General features: G+C 33.4%; 1 protein-coding gene across 1 annotated transcript; it reads left to right on the top strand.

Annotated features, from left to right (window-relative positions):
- The first annotated feature begins 1570 nt into the window (after positions 1–1570).
- LOC134269148 (probable ATP-dependent DNA helicase HFM1) lies at positions 1571–22857 on the top strand. Its single transcript, XM_062751369.1, has 37 exons — positions 1571–1782; positions 3309–3595; positions 5333–5383; positions 5716–5783; positions 5957–6095; positions 6242–6393; positions 6511–6591; positions 6802–6966; positions 8933–8976; positions 9264–9420; positions 9699–9837; positions 10025–10126; positions 10310–10455; positions 10801–10848; positions 10973–11019; positions 11116–11249; positions 11357–11404; positions 11494–11577; positions 11684–11775; positions 11886–11992; positions 12290–12337; positions 12508–12605; positions 13033–13161; positions 13340–13425; positions 13591–13674; positions 14202–14359; positions 14520–14623; positions 14766–14863; positions 15043–15279; positions 15687–15835; positions 16133–16239; positions 16346–16388; positions 16497–16577; positions 18203–19016; positions 19803–19849; positions 19970–20033; positions 22727–22857. Exons 1-36 carry the CDS (start codon positions 1571–1573, stop codon positions 20031–20033), a joined length of 4650 nt encoding a protein of 1549 aa, XP_062607353.1. The 3' UTR covers positions 22727–22857.
- The last annotated feature ends 1992 nt before the right edge of the window (positions 22858–24849 follow it).

The raw sequence follows: 24849 nt of genomic DNA, 5'->3' as shown, positions 1-24849 counted from the left end.
GATGTTTTGATCGTCTGCAGGCCAGAGAAATGAACATCAACATCATCTGAAAAAAAGATGAACAATTTAAAATCTTTTTCTACTGGACACTAGGTAAATTATAGGTGGCCTGAACTTTTATGTATTTTTTTTAAAAATTTAATGATTGTAATGTTTTTTTTTTTTATTAAATTCGTTTGGTTCATTGGTTTCCAAACCAATGAAAGGGGAAAGGGTGGGAGTGGGTGGGTATGATAGTAATATCCTTTTAAAGGAGATCAATTTATTAATTTATATATTTTCAAATTTATATGGAATTATTTTATTTCCAAAATCTGAAATGAAAAATTTAAAGTCAACATTATAGCCTATGGTATTTTATTTACGTTTTTATTAATTTAAAACTCTCGAAAGTTGTTTTCTTTTCTTTCGCACAATACTAAATTATATAATTGTTTTTTTTTTCATGCCACCAAACGTTTCAAAGATGGAAAAAAGTTGTAAAACATTAATAATTTTTTTAAATTCTGGGCCTACTTTTCAAATGAGTATACATGTATGATGGAACTCAATATTTGTGCTCATTTTTTTTGACGGCCTAGAGATTTTGTGAGCAAGCTAGAATTTGACGTCAAGTCAAATATTAAACAGCCAAAAGAAAAGGTAAATATAATACAATATATTGCTGTTTTTGAGGTCAGTACGATGATTTAGTCACCTGGACTGAGAAGTACAATATTTACTTGATAACAAATGAATTAAAAAATAATAATAATGGTTTCATTGAGATTAAAAACGTTCTGAATTGGTCCATTTTTTGTCAGTCAGAGAAAAAACTTTAAAAAAAAAGATGCATGTCTTATTTTTAGTTCACCTAAACTAAAAGATCAAGTGTGCTTTTCTGATCACCCGTTGTCCGTCGTCTGACTCGTCCTTCCATTTGTAAACTTTTCAGATTTTGAATTTCAACTTCTTCTCAAGAGCCACAGGGCCAATTTTAACCAAACTTGGTACAAAGCATCTTTGGGTAAACTAAAGGGAAGTTAAACTGAAGGACCAACGCCCCGTACAAAGGGATATAATTAAGAAAAGACAAAAATAGGGTGGTTCATTAAAAAATCTTTTCTAAAACCACGGAGAGAGAAAAGCTGAAACTTATATGTTGAAGCATTCTGGGATAGTGTAGATTCGAAAGTGTTTCAATCACGATCCCAGAGATAGGGCGGGGTCAAGTAGGGAACCGAAGTTTCACATAGAAATATATTTAAAAAATATTTTAAAATCTTCTTCTCAAGAACCACTGGGCCAGAAAAGATCAAACTTTTGTGGAAGCATCCTGCGGTAGTTTAAATTGTTAAAATCATGATCCCCGGGGTAGGGCGGGGCCACAAAAGAAAAGCTTGGCCAAAGTTACTCATGTGAGTGAGGTGGCCCATGGACCTCTTGTTCATACTTGTAAGAAGTAATTTGTGATACTAGTACTAAAAAGTTCTAAGAACAAGGACAGTCTGATTTAAATATAAGGTCATAATTATATACAGTGGTGCAAAGTGCACTTCCATTTTTAGGTTACTAAATAAAATGCAGTTTTATGCCCCAAAACAGTTTAGCATCATCATACCATAATCAAGTTATTGGAGTTGAAGAAAATGATAGCTGTTCTGTACCCGCGGCTCCACGATGTGACTTCCTGCATTCAACTCAACTAGACCCATTTCTGGATTTTCAACCTTCGCAGATTTTTCGGAGTTCTCAGTATGGAAATTCAACGCAGAGCAAACGCCAACAAATGGAGGAAAACATGTATGTAGAATAATTCATGAATATGCATAGTTCTTCAGTTGAAGTTGAATTGAAACCCACCTCTTTAATAAAAATATATTTCTAAACTTCGAAAGTTCACCGCAATTTATAATATCTCCCGTTGAATAAAGTTACCTATCGTCAATGTGCACGTGCACCACCTATTTTTCTTTCAATCACACCATCTCGGGTCTTTCCGTCGGAGGTCGGATAAACAACGCTAGTCGGAAAGGCCCATGAAGTTGCGATTGATTTTTCCTTATTTGGGATTTCCGCTGGCAAAATATTCGCTTTGCCATTTTGGGTCATTTGGGTAGCCATCCCTTACACCCGCTGAATTCAATCAAAATATTTTACAGAACCTTTATTACACCTTTCATTAACTTTTCTATCGGAAAGTAGTTGGAATTGCCTGTTATGTATGGAATCCAGATAGGGCCATGTGATTCACTATCGCATCATCGCACCATCGAGATTAAGGTTAATACTGCGATGACGCGATAATGCGATGACAATTAAGCGATGGTGCGATAGTGCGATGACGATGATGCGATGGCGCGACCATGCAATAACAATGTTGCGAAATCACTATGAAGTGATAGTGCGATGACGCGATGGTGCGATAGCGACATGTATGACACGATGGTGCGATGGCGATGGTACAATAACGATGAAACGATATTCACCATTGCTTTATCATCACTCCATCGTTATCGCACTGTCGCATCATCAGATCATCGACGTTTTAGTCGATGCTCGATGGTGCGATGTTAAACTGCATGGGCCTATCCAGATTCCACGACAAAGGCCTGGGGGTATCCATTTTGTCAACACAAACTCTTCCTAAACCTCGGAATGAAATTCCGTGGAAGTTTTACAGAATCTCATTAAATTTTACATAAACTGCTAAACTTTGCCATCATACTAGCTCCTGTTGGATTGGGGGTATCATTTTTTGAGCTCGGTACGGCAATTAGACTTCTGAAATTAGACTTCTGCGAAAAGCGCACTTTTACAGTCAACGGCTTACTTGGACAATGAATTGAAAAACATGAAAAAATATTTATATTGTATAGTGGTTTTAGGTATGGTTTTAAGAGCGCTGACATGATTTACCAGTATACAATCAACAGAAGAGATGGTGGGAGACAGAATTATATACCGGTAACTTAACACACGTTTTCGTAAAAAGTGTTACCTTTCAACCTCATCTGCTGAGGAAATTAGATAAGGAAGTAAAAAAAATATTCCGAAAGAAAATCTTGGCAGGAGTTGGTATATAAGGATGGAAAGGAGGGAGTTAAGAATAGTGTCGGTGCAGTTCCCTTCCTATACAACGTCTTATGTGCTCTGAAACGGTCCATTTCATTTTACCTTTTTAATTGTTCACCTGAATAATTATTTTGCGAAAGATCTCCATTTACATCTATTGTCGTTATGTTATGGTGTAAAAGTAAGCCGTCAACTGTAAAAGTCAGCGCTACTCGCAAAAGTCCAATAGTATACCTTTGTTTAATTTATTATAGTTTTGGTACACCACAAGAAAAGTTACCAAATACTTCACATTTACAACTATCCCAAAGACGACAGCTATTCAAACCACCGATAAAGACATCATCTACTCAACTGGATGGCGGCAATATTGTTTCCTTTCATAAAAATGACAACCAAGGCGACAAATTTCGCGTGCAGCAGATATCTCAGCCTGACAAGGATTTGACTTCTGTTCAGCGAGACAATAATATTCAGATTGTGACTCCATCTGCCATACCTTCGTTGAAGAAAAGTTATTACACTCCTTCTCCACTTGTTTGTAAGTGTTTGTAATTAAAAAAATCAACCAAGACCGTTATGAATCCGAAATTAGCCATCACGGTAGCTCAGTCGGGAGAGCGCTCGCTCCGTGATCGGAAAACAGTGTGTTCGAATCACGGCCCGACTATTCTAAGTTTGTTTGTTTGTGTGTTGTTTAACGTCCCTCTTTTTTCACTCATATGGAGACACCACCACTTACGTTGGAGAGCTGCAAATTTTGTCCTATATTCGGCACACAGGGCCATTGAACAGGGAGGGATTTCTTTCGTGCCAGCACCTACTGCGACACGGGACCTCGATTTATATGTTATTATCTGAAAGACCGATCTCCACGTCCCACAGTGGGATTCGACTAGAGCAGACGCTGACTAGCCTAAGACAATTAAAAATTGGTAGTAAATATTCCTTCACCAAGTGTTCGGCGCTTTGAGCGAAAGTTGCGAGTTCTTCGGATGAGACCTTAAAAAATGAGACTCCGTGTACGATTGGCGTTAGCACGATAAAGAACCCTCACTGCTCAATGGCCTTTTCTCCCTAATAAATAACTTTGAAACCTTTCACCGGTATATGGTTACGTCTGCATATGATAGAATGAAAAAAAAATCGAACTGGACGGGAAACAACATGCAATCAATCAACCAATCCGAAATTTCCACCTACATGTATTTACTTCACTAAAAATATAAGATTGAAAAAAGATGATACCTTATACCAAAGTAAGTCGAAAGTACATGTAACTCGAAAGTGCTTTACAACAATAACTTCATAGAGATAAAGCAGCATATCTTTATTATACCTATCACTGGCGCGTGTTTTGGCTGATTTGTTTTATACCAATAGTTAGGCATTTGTTTTATACTAAATTTAACTACGGAATGTTCTATTTACCGGTACTCTGTGTAACTCTTCAACAAGAGATGCTTACTCTTCGTAGGCATCAGATCCAACCTCTTGAATTTTCGGGGGTCCGTTTGTGCCTTGTTCCAATTGCCGGGTGAGCTAATGTATTTTCCAATGGCCATTTGGAAAGAAACGGGATATAAATGATTTTTTGATATTGAACAGGGATTCCAATTTAGTTAAAACAGTGAGGTATTTTTGGGAGATTATTTTCACTTTATATTATGTGCCCGGAATCAAGTATCTAATTCCACGAAAGAAAATTGTAATGCTGTCAAATACATCATTATTTAAGTTTTGTATGTCTTAAAAAAGTCATCTTCCCAAGTCAAGTCTCGGTAGCCTAGTGGTAGAGCGTTCGCTTCGTGATCGAGACGCCCGGGTTCGATTCTCGTTTGCGGCACCGCGTCATACCTAAGACGTAAACAAAGGTAGTGACTGTTCCTTCGCCAAGCGCTCGGCACTAGAAGTGAAAGTCACGGGTCTTTCGGATATGACCTTAAAATGTAGGTTCTGTGTCACGGTAGGCGTTGGCGTGATAAAGAAACCTCACTGCTCAATGGCCCTGAGTGCCGAGTATAGGTCTTTGAAACCCTTCACCGGCATACAGTGACGTCTCCATATGAGTGAAAAATTCTCGAGAGGGAGTTAAACAATATACAATCAATCAAGAGTTTCTGAACTGCTCCGTTCCACATAAACGTTTATGTGGAGCGGAGATGATCAGAAACTCTTGATTTGGGATGATGTTTATAACATTGTTATAGATAGTTTCGAATTTCTTTTGCAAAACTTTAATGTAACATATGCATTGTGTTTTTTTTCTTCAATATAGTAAACCAGGGAAATGTTGCTGGTGTAAAGCTGAAGTCTGTAGATGAGATAGGTGATGTTAATTTTTTTTTTTACTATTTTGCGTACACTATTCATCATACCTCTGTTCACTCAAACAAAAAGATGATTTTTCTAATTAAAACTTAATGATTCTCGAAATTCAAACAAATTCAGCATAGCATATCTTGCAAATTATAGTGCAAAATTGTAGTAAAGAAATCTTTCTTTATCTTGAGAATTGTTTAAGGAAAGTTAGTCATTATTCCCAGTAAGAGTTATAAATGAATATAAAAGAGCACATATTTTTTACGGTAAAGGAATTAAAAACGTTAAAACATAACGCTGGGAAATACAGAATAATTTTATTACACATTTTCTTCTCAGCTGAAAAATACAGAGGCGTATTCAAGTTTCCATTCTTCAACATCATCCAGTCTAAAGTCTTTGATGAGGTAATTGCTAGACTGCTAGTTGCACAGAGATTACCTTTAGTATTTCCAAAAAGCCTTCTAAATAAATCTTTATACTATCGCTGTCTTGGAGCTTATGATAAATATGACGTAATGAGAAAAACCCCCTTTGACTATTTTGGACAGCTAGAATGTTTTTTACATTCTACATACAGGTTTTCTACAAGGACAACCCACTTGTTGTGTGTGCACCGACTGGCGCGGGAAAGACAGTGGTGTTCGAGCTGGCAATCGTTCGCTTGTTGATGAAGATGGAACAAATGTCGTTCAACACGAATTTCAAAATCGTTTATAGTAAGTCTACATTAGTTTTCTAAACAATCATCAAAGATGAATGAGAATGACCGGATTACTGAACGTAAAAAATGCTTTAGTGTTAGATATTCTTGATTTTGGAACACAAATTGGTTTACTCAGAGTTGTGCGTTTATTTCTTTCAGTGGCTCCCATCAAAGCTTTATGCAGCGAGCGTTGCTCTGATTGGTCAGATAAGTTTGGAAGTTTCGGATTGAAATGCCAGGAACTAACTGGAGACTCTGAGCAGGATGATTACTACCACATTCAACAAGTCAACATTATCTGCACCACTCCAGTATCAAATCTAAAATTTGAAAAAGATAAAAAATTTAATTATATATTAACCATCTAGATGAAATTATTTCTACTTCCTTACCATTGATTTTATTAAAGAAATAATTTCATTTGACAGGAAAAATGGGATAGTATGACTCGGAGATGGAGAGATAATAAATCTATTGTGCAGTCAATTTGTCTCTTCTTCATTGACGAGGTATCTTCTCAGTTGTTTTTGTGCATGTGTGTAGTCCGGGATTCTGGTCATGGTACCAATGTTGATTGCTGGTGCTTAGTACTAAAAATTCAAATTACTATTTTATCACCAAAGTATTGAATCTTATGCATAATATGCTATATAATGTTGTTTCCATGAATCAATTTTGCTAGACAATTGAATAATATTGAATTACCTTTTATTTTTCAGATTCATGTTCTCAGTGATGCCACTCGAGGTGCAACAATGGAGGCAGTGATTTCAAGAATGAAAACCATTCAAGCAGCCAGAAATAGAGCTGTAGAGAGTGCTGGACAAACAATTCCTCAGCTAAGATTTGTTGCTGTATCTGCTACAATACCAAATATAAAAGATGTTAGTGTGATTTTAAAGGTTTTGGAAGGGGTTTCTTAACCTTTGGATCTGAAAAAATCCCATTCATATGTTCACTACTCATTCTTTTATTTAGGTTTGGTTATGCTGATCTTTTAATTGTGTACATACACCCTTAGTCTGTCTAAAATGAGCCCTTCCATCATTATTAATTTTATATAATTTTTGTCTTGCTTTGAAAAATGTCATTAAACGTTAAATTGTTTATGGGTAAAAACCTCTCTTTTAGACATATTGGATACTCAGAACTTATAATATAAAAGTATAGTACTTTGTTTTAAAGTCTATGGATGTCAAGCATAAGTGAGCACTTTGTGATCCGTAAAATGATCCCATATCAAATAGTAGATCAATATCTTACTCATGACTCCAATGAAGCTTTCCATAAAATGTTCCGAACTTTTGACCATGTCCTTGTTTCTAAATCCTGGAAATTTGCTGTCTGTATGCGAGCTGAACTCATTAAAAATTTTAAAATAAAATGCAAAAAGTTATTATGGTAGAAATCTCCAGGTTATGTAATACATGCATCAGCCCTACATATTTTATTCTTAAAATGACAGATGTTTTTTTAAAAAAAACATCAGTCATTAATTTGGACATACGAGGGACGTTCAATAAATAATGTCACTGGGGCTCGGAAGGAAACAAAAAACGCTTTTCTATGATTTCGTCTTAATGATTTAACTAAAATATTCTCTTTTAATTAAAATACATGTCCGTAACATTTTCAATTTCTAATTGTTTTTAGAACACATTTTTGAGTATGACCCTTCGTATACTGGAATATGGCAGATCCTATGATTTGCTGTACTTGTTTTTTTTCTCTCTGAAAGGTGTTTTCCTTAGTTTGGGAAATGAAACAAGTCAAAGGCTGAAAGATCTGGCGAATATTGTTGATGTGACAAAACATTAACTTTCTATTTACCCCCAAAACTCCTTTACTCTTCATGGCCTGAGGGTTTGGACGCTGTCATGAAGAAAGTTAATGTAGTGAATTCCTCATTCTGTTTCCTTCCTCTCATAAACCTTTCATTTTTTTGCAAATATTTTGCTTACTAGACTCCTCCAGAAATTGAACTGCCTCTCCAAATATGAACTTGAACAACAAGACCGCTAATATTTAAGAAAATAGCGTATAAAACTGTTTTGTGTTCCTGCAAATCTTTGCTCCTCTTAGGCCTTTGCAGTTTTGTCAAGTGCATCTTATTGTTTTGAGGGTTTAACGTAAAATGGATTCAAGTTTAAGGATCTGTTTGAATTTCAGACAAACGTGGATAAGTACAATTTTTGATTTTAAAAAAAATTGTTTAGATTTTCTACACGCTGTCGTTTTCACTTATTTTTAAAAATATAGGGTGACCTTTGAGTATTAAACTTTTTTACTATCAAATGTTTCTTTAAAACAGTGTGAACTACCCCCAAAGTGATGTCTATCAAATTTGCTATGTGTCATAAAGTCAATAAAACATAATCAGTTATAATATGTTAAATTTTCGCTCATATACATTGGTTGTTGTATGTCCTTGTTGACAAGGACGGTACCCATTTTTGATTCCCATTATTTAATTTTTGTTAATTGAAATCCACCTGTTCATGTGTGCATGAAACAGACATAAGTTGCTGTTAACTTCACATATTTCAGTTAATATATTTTTGGGAAATTAACAAGTTTTACAGCAGCTTAAATGACGCGTTCAATTTTACTCTAGTTTACTGATTCTTTACCATTCATTTTTAATGCAGTGTCTCGAATAGCCCTTGTTTTCTAGCTTCCCACAATGAAATTATGCGATGAAAAGTGGTCACATCAACTGTTATCAATTCATTAAAGATTCAATAATGAGAGAAAGTTAAGCTTGATCTCATATGATTTCTATGTTGTATGTCATCGAGCTGATGACATTATTTATTGAACGTCCCTCGTATTTCTTGTTATCTTTCTTAGATTGCAGAATGGCTTGGAGACAAAATGCCTGCAGTTCATTTTAAGTAAGCTTGATTCCAATTTTAAGGAAAGAACATTAAGATCTTAAATAACATTGTCTTCAAAGACATGCTTAATTTTTCAGTTTTTTTTTTATTTTATATAATGTATTATTTTGAATGACAAATTATTTATAAGGAGTGGAAGGTGTAAATTGGAAGAACTTGTTTCCAATCCTTTTGATTCATATGCAATAAGATATGTTCAAAACAAACAAAACAGAAACTTAATATTTGAATTGGTTTATGATTGCATAAAATCTGAGTAGGAAAAAAATAATTTGTTTTCACAGTATGGACGACAGTTTCCGACCAGTGCGCCTAAGGAAGGTGGTGCTGGGATTTCCGTTTGATGAAAACAAGGGCTCTGATTTCCAGTTTGACATGTCACTGAACTACAGACTCCCACGAATCATTAACACCTACTCCGAGAACAAACCAACTCTTGTGGTTAATTTTGTTGACTATTTATTTGATATGTTTTTGTTCTTTTAATATATTGAATGTTATGGCATTTTGCGTTGTTTTTACTAATATTAACAAATTAATAAATGTACTCAAATGTTAGCTAGCTGATGAGCAATTTTTAAAAAAAATCTATTAATGTTTTAAAGAGTTATGAACCAAAAATAAATGAACAAAATTTTATAATATAATTTTCAAAGTAGTAAAAAATATCCCATTCTATCAGAATGCCCTTTCAAAATTTACTTCCATTTTCTGTTCAGTTTTGTTCAACAAGGAAAAGTACTCAGCAAGCTGCTGAGATCCTGTTAAAAGATAACGGAAGTACATATGTAAGAACTTATTTCCAAAAAGAAGCCTTGCAGACGTGTGCCAATTCCCTGAAAGACAATAAACTCAGAGGTAGGCTTATTTGCAAGTAAATCTGCAATTTTGAAAAGTTGAATACCCGTCCTGATTCACTGGAATTTCTTCTTGTTCATCCTTACTGCACTTTTTCTTTCTAAAATTTACTTTAAGAAATTTTTGGTAAAATTGATAAAACTTGTTTGGAATTCAAAAGGGACTAATAATTTATTATTGTGTACAGATCTTGTAGCACGGGGAGTGGGTTACCATCATGCTGGTCTTGATGTACATGACAGGAAAGCCATAGAAGAAATTTTTCTCGAGGGACAACTGATGGTGTTAGGTACATCTTTATCTAAAAAAAGAAACATTTTAATGTACGGTTACTAGTATATCAAATAAGTAAAAAAAATTATTCAGAATAAGTTAAATATACCGGTATTTTGATATTTTGTAATGGGGAATAATCTGTAAAATTCATATACCCCGGTAATCAAAAATTATTTGTAACCTCTTTATTTTTCAGTGGCCACTAGTACACTAGCGATGGGTGTTAATCTCCCTGCTCATCTTGTGATCTTAAAGTCGACTTCCTACTACAATCTTGGTGTTCACGTGGAATACTCAGACACCCAGATTCTGCAAATGATTGGTCGGGCTGGAAGACCACAGGTAGATTTAAAAAAGATACCATTTAAACAATGAGAAAAATGTCGCGAAATTTTCAAGTTTGAACAGTGTTTCGTATGAATAAGCAAACGATACAAAATATGAAAAAAATACATAGTGGAAAACTACAAGAAAATCAGAACAATTTATAACTGCTCACTCAAGTGCTAGAAAAAAAAATATCAAGGACACATAAAAATGCTGTAATGATTATTATAATGGTATCCCTAATATTATAGTATTAGAACTACCATTAAGAGGTAAATAAATCTTTAATGTGCAGTTCCTGATGGGTGTAGTATAACTACATGTTCCAATATGTAATAAACTGGACTTTCAATCTTACAGTTTGACACAACAGCTACTGCAGTAATCATGACCAAGAACCAAACAAAGGTATGATTATAAAGAAATATATATTTATTGTGCTTGAGTATTTGAAAAAAGAGAAATTTTCGTAATGTAAATAAATTTTCAAATTTTAAAAAAGAGATTCAACCTTTTTGTTGAATTTGTTTAGGACAAATATGAATCATTGGTGAATGGAACACAGCTGATAGAGAGTAGGTCTGTATATTGAATGAATGTATGTTTTACTTTTAAATGATTTAAAAAAGAGTGAATATTTCATGTATATTTTGAATTTGTTGCGTTGGTTTACAGTTTGCACAAAAATCTTATTGAACACTTGAATGCAGAGATAGTTTTGCACACGATCAATGACATTTCCATAGCGATGGAGTGGATTCGATATACTTTCTTGTACATTCGTGTCATGAAAAACCCGAAAAACTATGGTAAGACAAAAGTAGTAATATAATTCATAGAAATGAATATTTGCAAAATAATTGCAGACTTAAATTAAAGATTTATAACTAGTATGACCAATTTTTTTACTTTTAAGGCATGCCTATTGGATTAAACAAAGAACAGATAGAAAAGAGGCTGCAGGGTAGGTAAACCTATGTGAAATTCTTCAATTATTTTACAAAGTGTTTAACAGTATGTTTTAAAGGAATGCTTAGTTTCTTTTTAATACAGAATTATGCATGAAAAACTTGAACCTACTGAATACGTATGGAATGATCACAATGGACGAAGAAACCATCGATGTCAAACCAACTGGTATATAAATTATATTTTAAAGTTTTATCAAGGTTTACTATATCATACGAACTTACAGTTCTCATATCACCACATTAATCTATGTTGAATGTTATTTTCATGTGAGAACCTGGGAAGCTGATGGCGAGATATTGCATTGCTTTTGAAACTATGAAAAAGTTTTCCAAGCTGGGACCAACGGAAACGATAAGCGAACTGGTAAATGCTTTTAAAATTTCACATAGGAAAACAATCCATCCTAAAATGGTAGAGTCACAAAGAACTTACTGATAACTAAATAGAGATACTTTTTTGACATAATTTATAAGTTGTATGAGCTGTCTGGATGTGAGGAGTTTACTGAGGTACAGCTGAGGAATAACGAGAAGAAAACCCTGAACATGTTTAACAGAGACAAGAACTGGGTCACCGTCAGGTTTGTACAAGACTTTCTGTAATTAACAAAAATCATAGCACGCAAACTTCACGAAGCAAGTTATATCTTTATTCCGTTTCATTCTTTTTGCTAAAAACTAGTGTTTAAAGACATTGTTTGAGGCAGATGTAAGATTTTCAATTACAAAAAAAGGAGGCATGTTAAAAAAGCCATTGGTTTATCTTATTAAATTGGGTACCTGACTTATGAAAAGCAAATAGATTGAAGTTCAAGTACAGTTTTTAATCCATATTTATTACTTATTTGTACTTATGAGTACTAATTTGAATATTGAAGGTATCCTCTAACAGGCAGAGTGAAAACTAAGCAAATGAAGGTTAACATGTAAGAACAATTATTGCTTTCAAAAAAAAAAAAAAAGAGATATACTTTAGTTAACTAAGAAATCCTTATTTATTAAATAAGTACCGGACAAGAATTATGTACTTATCTTTTAAACTATCCCACTATTGTGTTTTTACTTTTAAACTCATTTGATTGTTTTTGCTTTGAAGTCTTATTCAAGTTGGTCTTGGGTGTCTGCTTTTACAAGACTTCTCCCTTCAGCAAGACACAACCAGGATATTCAGGGCAGCTCAAAGGGTGTCAAGATGTAAGCGTCGTCATGGCAGCATTTCTGTTATTCACTTCATAGCCTGCCTTTGATTTTTTCTAAACAGTTAAGAATTTAGATAGTAAAGTGTAAAGGATTCACCTTGTCCGTCTGTCTGTCTGTGCAAACATGCCCGGTCCATTTTTTTTTTACGGGGGAACACTAAAAATGTTTCAGCAGTTCTCTCTTCTCTTAGATCCATAAAATATCATGAATTTGCACGTTCTCTGAAAACCCAGCGGGGATATTTGTCCCTTTTTGGACAGTTTTAGTTAATCAAATATTTTCAAATATATTAAATTTCTGAATTAGAAAGCAAGTTGTGCGGATTGCAAAATATCAGAAAATTCAGATTTTTATTTTTACGTTCATAGAAATCTTGCATTTTATTTGTTTGAATTAACTCATGGAAACATTTACATGTAAGGTTTGGTGGAATTATTTTGGCTCAAAGCTGATTACAAGTCCCTTCTGAGTGCAGTCCAACTGATGAAGTGTCTGAAAGCTCGGCTCTGGGAAGACTCCAAATACGTTTCAAAACAGTTGGACGGCATCGGTGATTAAATACGAACAGGAATGATATATTTAAAAAAAATAAAATGATTTGGAAATTGATTTTTTTGTCGTTTTATGATATATGCTTTATTCTTAATATCAGTTGACTTTTTGTTTTTTTGTGTTTGAAAAATTTGGCATTGACAAATGATTTGTATATAAGAACACCCATGTTGTAGGCCCTGCTCTTTCAAATGCGCTCGTCAATGCGGGGATCACATCATTTCAAAAGATTTTAGAGTCAAATCCAAGGGAACTAGAATTGGTAAATCAGTTTTAAAAAAAGTGTCAAACCCACAGCGTTATGCAAACTTCATATTCATTGGTTCTTGTCATTAAAATGTTTAGAATAGCTTTAAAATATGAAATAATTTACACCAGACTTTAGAATATGAATGTTAACTATTGTGAAAATTTTATAATCCTGTAGATCGTTAACAGACACCCACCTTTTGGAAATCAGCTGAGGGATTTTGTGTCCTGTCTACCTAAGTATGAACTGACAATAGAACAGGCAAGTTTACCGAAATAAAAACGTGCATTTATTTCTGCCGACTGAAATGATGTAAAATATATATATATTATTGATTGTGTAGTATAACCTTCCGATCACGAAGTATGCCCTCTACAGGCTGAACTGCCTTTATGGTCCATGCTTTTTTTTTTTTAACTAATTGAATGTTCATTTTGTATAAAGATGGAACTTTACTCAAAACAATGACAACTTATAAATTACAACATATGTTGAAAGCATTCTAGCTACAACTTCTATGAAAACTGAGCTCATAACGCAATGCCTATATATATAAAGTCTGTGAATGAAAGGAAGTATATATTAGAAATTATTCAAGCTATGAATAGAGAAATTTAAATAAAACTGCAAATTTCTTTTTGCTTCTTTGTTTGCATCTTTATTTATTAGCTATGGCTTTCATTCCATTTAATAAATTAACAAAAACGTGTTATTTAAAGACGGTTTTACTGAATGTATTCCAAACCTCCTTTCGTCTAACGTATAGAACTCCAATCTTATTTTTGCAGGTCAGCAAATATCATGAAATCTTGGCTGACATAGTCATCCATCTCGTCATCAGCAATCCAGAACAACTGAGTACCCGGAAGACACTCCCAGATAATCACACATGCGTACTCCTCATCGGGGATGAGGACAACAAAGTTATCTACAAAAGGAAAATAATGTAACTGATTTATTGAAACTCATTCATGGAATCCGTATGTGTTTACATCGACGTTTAAGCAAAATCTAATGAGTTCTATAGTAGAATCGATCATAAGCTTTATGGAAGAAAATTACAAATCTTCAAAGTATCTTTTATATTTCGTATAATTCTGTTTAAGGGATGTACTCTTGCTGAAAGAACATGATATTACAAAGAAATTGGAGATAAAACGAGCAGAAAAAGGACCAGAACTGTATATAAACCTGATCAGTCAGGAATGGGGTACTTTTTAACAAGTCTTGTACCAAGTAGAATATCTTGATTCTGTTTATCTACTTTTTTACGATTGAGTATTAGTTACTCACCTGTAAGTATCTCTTTATAATTTCACTTGACTTCTCAGTTTAAAAAAATGATTTTTCAGTTGGACTTGATGTGCAAAGCTCATACACACCCTATTACATCGGAGCAAAAAGGGTTTCAAACATTTCAAATGCAATTGAATCAAATCCCAAGCGTCAGGTAATAAATGAACAGCGTTTTTAGTACCATATTCCTGTCATTTTTGTCAAGTTTACTGCAATATGTAAAATATAATGAACATGTATATGAACTTAAAAAAATGAATTGAAAATTTTGAGATTTATTTTTGTTTTGTAGTGTAGAATTGTAGTGTGATTTTTTCCCTCTTAAAATGACAGGTTGATAACCAAAAGGGAACACCTTGTTGTACAGAAGATCGTAAGGCTTGTGGTCATAGATGTATGAATAAGTCCTTGTGCGGACATGACTGCTGTAGGAATGGAGTGACAAAACAAAGACCTTCAAAGACCAGTAGTAAAACACCCGTTGTCTCAAAACCGAAACCAATGGATTCATACATTAGTAATCTAAAAAGCAGAATTCCAGAAACACCTAACCATGCCAAGCGATTAAAGGTATATATATTGTGAATTAATTGTTTAAAATTCATAATTACAATGCCAGAATTTTGAAGCAATAGCACATTATTCCATCGGTAACTGAAATTTTGTCAAGAAAGGTCATAGAAACTACTGCTGTAAAATATGACAAAGTTATTTATCAAATTTTGCTTCTAAAATTCAACCAGAACAAGTTTTTACAACCATTTGATTCACCAAAGTCCACTTAGAAAGTTGTAAAATAAAAAAGGGGTTAAAGTTCCTTGTATCTAACAGTATTTTTCTGACATGTTTAAAAAACTTGCTTCTGAACACCAGGGTTGTTTAGTTATTATTTCACTTTGTTGAATTTGTCAGCAAGTCACTAACTACATAATTTAAATAGATTTTTCTAGTGAGGTTTAAATATTTTTTTCTCACAGATGTCTGGTTCCACAAGCTTAGGTCCAGAACTGGATCTTAATGTATTTGCTCATCAACCACAAACAAAGAAAATGCCATCTTTCCGTAATTCTGGCATTGATGAATTTGAAAGTGAAGAAGATGGAAGAACTTTGGTGGATTTAGAATGGTACTTTTAGTCTTATTTGCATATACCCGTAACAAGATTGCTGGAATTTCCATTCACAATTTAAATGCAATTGATTAAAGAAATATTTTTCTTAAAAAGTTAAGCACACCTTTCATTTTTTTCCTACTCATAATCAGTATTGAATACAAAATGTGATAAAATTCAACACTTTTCAAGTAAAAAGTATGTGAATACTTTTGTATGAAAGTGATATATCAAATGCAATGATTTATTTTCAGATGTTTAATCTGTTAATTTGCAAACTTGATAAATGTCTTCTGTCTTCTGTTTCTAAAGTGAGCGTCCAAATACTCCACATGAGCAACTAGCGAACAGAAGCTTGTTTTTCTCTCCTAGTGAAGACTGGACAGACTTAGATATGTATATGAAACATCAGCATACAGGTGAATTATAATTTATGAAGATTCAAACAGACTTGAGACGGATAAATGTTTAAGAATTTGAAAATTTCTATGCTGAAAGTGAAAGATTAATTTGATTTCTTCTAAGTTGATGACGAATTGCCTGAGCTGGAAGAGGAATCTTTCGCTATGTAGGTTTTTTTTCTTCAAATTTTAGTATAAAGAAATACAATTTTAGTTAGATTTCTCTTATATTAAGTGTAATGATAATAATTTCTTTCTAAATAATTTTAATTCAGTGATGATGAAGCAGAATTTGAAAGATCACAGGAAAGAGCTGTTGACAATCTCGTGCAACCTTATTGCCAGGCCACACCTCGGTATAATTATTTTGACTGAGAAGCACACATATTTCCTTTGGTTTCTACTTAAAATTTTTAAGTTCCCCGAAAAAAAAATACAGAAAAAAATCTTATGTACCGTTCTTTAAAATGGAGGTCTGTATGCCTTGAGATATTGAGTTGAAATTAATCATTCATTGTAGATTCATATAACATGTTTTGTAATTACATGGAGCGCGTTTAACAACACTATAACGTCATAATACAGCGTCAGGAGTTTTCCATATTCATTTTACATAGTATGTACCAATACTCACTCATTAAAACGTTTTTTATCATTCGATGTAGATTCTGCTAGCAAATTTACCAGGATCATAAATTCGTTACGTTTTAATTGTTTTTTACTGTGTAACTGTTTTCAGCAGTAGAGTTGCGCCAAGCCCTTTCCATGACCGTGTAAAATTTAAAAGCTCTTGATTAGATTTTTCTAATAATCCATTTCCTCAATGATTACTTGTATCAGATATACAGAGTATCATTCAAATATTATTCAAATATCGCTTCTGCCATTTGCATACACAAGCGTGACTTGCATTTTTAAAACATTTCCTGCTTCTTCTACTAGCATTTTCAGAGTTATTCTAGAGTTTACCCGAGTACAACACATCAGTGTATCGTTAACTGCTGCTCCATGACTCTTCTACAACGCATTTTCCCCTCTTTTCAATCAGTGTATCGTTAACTGCTGCTCCATGACTCTTCTACAACGCATTTTCCCCTCTTTTCAATTTGTATTCTTTTCAACAAAGCAAAATAGTAGACTGAATTTATGAAACGTTGTAACTATTCTAAAATAATATGAATGTCTTAGATTTCTTTTTTTCTGGCAACGTTTTATAAAGGAAAAGAATACATTTATAGTTTAGTGTTTTTTTTAATTCCTAAATTTTGACCTTGTCTGCAATCTGAATTATATAGTTTTAGATTCAGAAAAAGTTTGAAACAATCACAACATTTTCAAATAAGTTGATTGAAATATTCCGTGACAACATCTATCGGATTTTGATATAATATGTGTTTAGTTATAAAATCATGAGACAGTAAACTTAAACTGAAATTTGGTATCTCAAACATCGTTATCTCAAACACCGTGGATGTGCAAAGTGATTTGGAATTCTCAAAATTTATTTTTTGAGTATTTTAGCGTCGATATTTCGAATCCTCGGATATTCAATTTTTTTTTCTTGTTCCCTTCGAGTCTGAGGTTACAAGGCAATACATATGTTACAAACAATCATAATAACCATAAATTATAATGATGTTGTCTTTTATCTTAGCCATTCTCAGATAGTACACATTTAAATTTGTCTCAATCATAACCCCTTGGAATAGGGTGATTCAAATTTAGAAGATCAAACTTTTACATAAGAATATACCTTTAATGCATAGAAATATAAAAGCATACCCGGCGTAGATTCAATTTTATTCAAATTATGGCCATATTCTCTGTCCTTTCTGTTGAGGCGAATATAAGGTTGGGGACCCTTGTATATTTAAACTTATCAGTACTGAAATGGTTTCTGTTTGCTCTGGTCAAAATGCTCAAGTGACTCTTCGTGAAATTTTATTTATAGTATGCTTTGTTATAATCGATTTTTTGACAGATTTGGTCAAGTTGTCGCATGGAGTAACAATAAAGAGAATATCAGACCATGTTCTATTACTGGTGAAAAGGATGAAAAACAGAAATGTACTCAAGCATTGTGGGGTCTTAATCAGAATACTTTGTCTGCACTGACAAAATCCAGTGGGGATAGCAATGAGTATTTTAATCAGAAGGCTCGGGGGAATGCCACAGAAAATTATCACGACATTCCAAATATGGATGACCAAAATCAAACCAAGTGTTTGAACAGACAGACGGGCATAAGCAACAGCGAGAATATAGACATTCCGTATGTGGGATTTTCTCATAGTACACGAAGTACAAAATCACTTCCTCAGACTGAATTGTTTCACAAAAACCAGTGGACCAGCAGATATATGCTTGAAAATCAAAGACAACAGGAGAAACAGAAGACATATCCTGTAACAATAACCAATGAAACAACTGATAGTTGGAGTGGAAGCGAAAGCGAATTTCTCATCATTGATGACCCTGAATCTAGAGAAAGTTTCTATGATGGAAGTGCAGTAGATCAGAAAAATTTCTCAACATTTTCATCAGAAGGCGAATCTTTCCAAGAATCGCGTTCCCCAAGAGTAGACTGTTGTGGAAAGTCAGAGAAAATAAGGAAAGCCGAGCAGGAAATGGAACAATTTTTGTTTGGGTCTATCGGTCATTCAAAAGATGCCTACTTGAAAAAAGGGGATGATAATTCTCACACAAGCAAAGAAAAACAAAGCTTGGTCATCCATAACAAAGCCAGGAATACTCCACAAGAAAGTTTTCAAATAATGAATAAGCAAGGAATGGGGGTATGTGAAAAATTAAAACTGCATCATGCAAAATAAATGTCTTATCTATTTAAGACCAGTATTTGATTAATATATTAATAAATAAAAGTACAAATGTTGCATAATTCTGCCACTGTATGTTAGAAGAATTTCTTCAAATTCTTATGTCAGCATATGGTATTTGCATATTTAAAACACAGATTAACAGTTTATAATTAAGATGCAACTTGATCATCTCATGATTATCATGAAAAGATGCAATATATGTATTATTATACATAACTTGGATATCAGGATATACCTGATCATGACAACGAGCACACGGCGGGTGTGACCGGTCGGCAGGGAATGCTCACTCCTCCATGGCACCTGATCCCACCTCTGATGTTTCGGAGGTCCGTAAATTTGCAATACTGCTCTTATTTTGTATATTGTTTAATGGACTTTGAGATTGAATACTGTTCGTTATCTCCATATCCTTCTACCAATATGCTGCTAATGCACGTCAAAAAAAATCTAAGTTGCATGTCACCATGATAAGTTAATGTCAAGGTAATTAAGTTGCACCTTTATTAAGGCATGATTACCGTTATTAGTTTGAAAGCATGAGCTGGCAATCCCATCATGACAGTAGATGTCCAATCTGTCCTTTCTGAAAAAAAAAGAATTTCTTTATTAAGTGTTGTGCTGCATATTGGCATATTATTTGAAAGAAAAAAAAACCAGAAGGCAAATAAGACAGAAATAAGTGACCGTTACCACGTTTTGCTTAAAAACTTTCTTATTTGGTGAATTAATTATTTTTAGTTTGATGGTTGTATGGCCGATAAAATGCCTTATTTGTCGAAAACCAGGTATGAAAATATAGATACTTTTAATTGATCTAAAATAATCAATTGAAACTTCAAATTCAAAGAGAGAGAGAATTTGTTTTACTTTTAATCTATGAACATTTATTTTATCTTATTTTTTAGATCTCCTACAAATTCCACATATGGGCGAGGAACATTCAGTAGTATATTTGATTCCTTGTTTTAAGTGAGTTTTGTGATCTTCATAAAAGATACTGTAGCAGATACGAGGGGTGATCAAAAAGTTCGAAAACTAATTGAATAACTTACATACAAGAAACAATATTTGGTTTTAATGTTGATTATATTTTAAATGAATCCTCCCAGATTTTAATGCACATCAACCACCGTTCTGCGCATGCGCGAATCACGTGATATTGGCGGTCACGTGACCCCCTCCGTAGCGTTCTGTCACAAAAGTTAAAAGATTTTTCCGATTTTTATATTTCTTTCCATGTGAGTTAATTTTTATGACAAGAACAGTTAATTTGTCAGAAATGGTCATATCTCGGCAAAAGGATGGGTGGATAATAACATCCTTTCCAAAAATAAGCATGGCGACCACTAAAACAAATCTTTTGTCTCAGGAGAGACCTTTATTCAAGGTGGATAGAGAATGGGTGCCTCCTTTTTATCATATCTAATATGTTTAAAATCTAAAGTAAACTATATCTTAGGTATCTAATACTTATATCATTGTTCAAATATTCAACTATTTTTCAAAGTGCTAATTGAAGGTCTTTGATAACAAATTGCTTAATTAAAAAAAATAATACATATCTTTTTAAACTTGCTATCACTGGGCAAGATGACAAGTATCATTTTTAACCATCAGCCTTCCTTCACTAAAACGATTAATCCAATCATTAATTGAATTTATAGGAACTCATTTATCTCAATAAACTGTGTACAAATTATTATATGATACTGTAGCCACTGTAGGGATTTCTAAGATATTACAATAAATTGTACAGTCGTTTGGTGAACGAGTTCGACTGAGACAACCATTTTTCGTCACAAGTGACCTAAATAGTGACGTCATTTTCACACTGTGACGTCACAAACAAGGACATAAACTTTATTCAGCATATGCTATTTATAGACCTTGTGTATGGCTATGTGTGTACCGAATTTCATTCTAATCTGAATTGTGGTTTTGTAGATATAGAGATAGTTTGCGAACTTTTTGATCACCCCTCGTAATGAGTAACAGAGGTAACTCAATGCAATGTATAAAGTGAAACACAAATTTTGATATGGAGAAAACTTTCTTAAAATTTTACAAATATAATATAAAATTCTAGAAATTTGTACGCAATTTGAATCATTTTGGTAAACAAATGCTACCGGGTATATGCTCAATGTAAGGTAAATTTAGTCAATTATGTGTATTATAAATATAATACAAATAATAAATAAATTTTTTTCACCAAAAGTTTTATATTTGGAAATCTGCCTTCAAAATTAAACTTTCATAGGTAAATCTCAAAAAATTATCTTCTAGGTAAGGAGAATATATATGCAGACTCAAAAGCATTAAACGTTTACATCCAACTTGGTGGCATGTGTTAAAAATGACGTTAATACGTTTTACGGTGATTATTGAATCGGAAATCTGTTCAGACTCCGTAGTTTTACATAAAGTGAAGAATGATGATTTCATTCGAGTTTGCTTAGATAGTTCCAAGCACGTTTGCATTATATAAGAATAATAAACATGTGTGCGTTTTCCTTTTATAAACCTGGAAATCTCTTTATCAAAAGAGGCAAAAATGTCGATTTTCCCCAGTCAATAAAACATTTTGTTCATTTGATTTTTTATGCAAATATAAACAATCTTCCACAGATTTTCAAAATTTGACTTTTATGGGGATAGAGATAAGCCTTAGCGTATTTAAGTTTTACTCTAACAAGAAAATTAGAAATCATAAGAGCACCAGTAACACAGTTACTCAGCATGTTTGGTCCCTGGGCCTCCTTAATTTTATAACGACCAAATATAGGTTGCAGTTGTGAAATAACGTTTGAAAAGGGACAGTCTAGATAATAATAAATCGATCTTTTAAGAAAAGAAAAACAACTATACAAAGAGCAATTCTTACTACTTTTGCCATTTAGATTGGACAGATGTAGAATACTTTTCTTATCTTTCGAGATCATGTTTCACTGAAGAGTCCTGACCTTATTGATCGAGGCTGCTATTGCTCTTCTTGCAAAAAATATATGAATAAAGTTTACAAAGACCGATCCCTTTGCCTTATCTGACCTTGTATCTGAGACATCTTTTTATTAAAAAATATTGGCATATATGAAGTTTTTAATGATTAATTTGATTGATAAGGTATAGGTGAAGGAATGGAAAATCGCACCTTTTAATAGGCAATGACCAAATAAATATGTACATGTTGGTTTTTCCTACATTAATGCTACGTGCATGCTTTGACTCTTAAGGATGTTGCAGATTAAGATAACAAATGCTTGTTGTGTGCGATTTTCGTTTGATCAGCATGGATCTGACGCACTTACATGTATCTTGACCAAGTTTCCGCTATCGCAAATTTGTGGGTCTGTAGTTGAACTGGCCAAGTTGGGTTAATAGGTTTCCAGACAGAACTTTAGGTTTTTAGAGAATTGTTATTGAGAAAGAATTTAAACAATTGAAAATACAAATATCTGCATTTCTGGAACATTTGCACGTCTGTAGGATATTTTCTTCTAATTAAGCGTAGTTGATTTTATTGTTAAGTACATTTTGATCGGATTTCTCAGTGAGAAATAGGACTTTGAAGAAAAGTGTGTAAGTTAACTAGTAGTTAATATGTATATTAGGGAAGTATTGTTTTGTTATACATTTGTAATAAATGCTTCTTCCGTGTTCAGATTCACAGGTTCATTAGTTGCTGCCTGCAGAGGAAACATCAACAGATGGGACAGAGAAGGATTGCCAATGCGGTCCTAGAGATGCCACCAACTTCTCCCTCAACAACATGGATAAATCTCGTACAATCTGTTGCCAAAAATGAAGACATGGTTGTGGAATGCATTGCAAAAGCCGATAATATCCATGAAAAAATCAAGGAAAGTATCCTTATTCCACTAACAGTTTTAATAATTGGAATTAACGTGGCGATCTTATTCCTGGTAGTAATTGACAAAAGATTTTATAATCCAAAAGTTGCCTTTATTTCCACACTTGGTGTGGCGGATCTATTTGTTGGTGTAGTTTCTGTTGGGACTTTAATTACAAAAGCAAATGAGAAAACATATGAACACTGCTTAATTCGGATTGGTTTTACCGTAACAACGTGTGTCGCCTCCATCCTCAGCTTAATGTGTATTGCACTGGAAAGATTCATTGCAATAACATACTCTCTAAACTACAAATCTGTAGTATCCAAAAATAGGGTTGTTGGCGCTATTGCTGCTATTTGGATTATATCATTTGTGGTTGGATTTCTACCTCTCATGGGTTGGAAAAACAACCATTATCAACAGTATTGTTCGTATCTTTACGTATTGCCAGCCAGCTATATTATATTCATCACCATCTTTGGAGCAATTATCCCATTAGGCATTATGGTCATAATATATATCAAGCTATACAGGAATGCTAGGTTCCATATCAAGCGCATCGAAGCCCTGGAAAATATAATGGTTGTTGAAAGACTTCGTAGAAATATGGGAATTCTGCGGATGTCAGCTCGAAGCTGGAGATCATTAAAAACTATGATTTACGTATTCGGTTGTGTTTTAATTACTTGGAGCCCCTTTATCGTTGCATCCTTCGTCCAAATTACAGTTCAGAAAGATATGTGCATACTTAAAGACATAGTGGGAACTCATTTGTTAGTGTTAGGATTTTCGAATTCCTTTCTTAACCCACTGATATATGTTCTTCGTACCAAGGATTTTCAAGACAGAGTAAAGGAGAGATTGGAACGGTACAAAGTTTGTGCAAGTTACAATCCAAGCAATAATAATGAGTAGTTTATGTACATATTAAAGTATAAAGCAATGTTCTAGAATTAAATATAAATGTTCATTGTTATTCTCATTTTTGAAAGCGATTCAATAGGTGTCCCTGCTTTGGTGGTGCAAGACACGTGGAGCGCATGCGTTGTATCAAAGGAAAGTTATCATGTGACAGTATGAATGCTTTTAATAAGCTTCTCGGAACTTAAAACACAGCAAAACTGAAATCTAATACCCTGTACGAATAATGACTTTAAGATATAAATTAAGAGATCTTGAGCGATTTTGTGATAAACCATCTATTTCATTGCCAAAAATAATTACTGGAATATATGAATATTCAGAGTTTACGAATCTCAATTCTTAGTATTGGAAGAAATAAAACTTTTGTAAAAATATCATTTCAACAGACGGAATTGCCTACGTTTTCTTTCGTATGCTCGTATATTAGGCATTATCAAATAAAATTCTTGCGTTTGCTTTTGACATTCATTTTATATTAAGATGAAATTTCAATTTCTATTTCAAGTTTTAAGCTCTAGGCTAAAATACATATACAATCGAAGTCTCAAAATCAACAGAAAAAGCACTGAAAGTGCTGGATGGCATCAAAGATCCATTAGTGCCCAGGTCATCTTAAATTTTGATAATTTGTATATATATCGAAGTGATATGGATTAAAATAGTTTTATTTGTAAAATGCATTGGTCCATCTTTTTTGCATTCCACAGAAAGTTTTCATGTCCTGGAAGATTGCAATCGAGCGGTACATAATTATTGAATTTGGCTATATATACGATGTTTTGGAGGTCCGTGTTTGCTCTGCTCCTGTTTTGAATTGTTTTATGGATATTTGATCTTGAATACTGTTCGACTTCTAAGAAAATGCAAGTATTCAGGGTATCAATACTTGTTGCGTGACAATATCTGAGAAATATGAACTATTTTATTGTGACATTATTTTCTAAAATATGTTAATAATATCAATTTCCTTCCCAACAAATGCCTAACATACTAGTATATTGACATAT

Source organism: Saccostrea cucullata, unplaced genomic scaffold, assembly GCF_032062105.1.
Source record: "Saccostrea cucullata isolate Sc308-1 unplaced genomic scaffold, CSIRO_AGI_Scuc_v1 ctg381, whole genome shotgun sequence".
NCBI lineage: Eukaryota > Metazoa > Mollusca > Bivalvia > Ostreida > Ostreidae > Saccostrea > Saccostrea cuccullata.
This window is presented reverse-complemented; position numbering and strand designations above follow the sequence as displayed.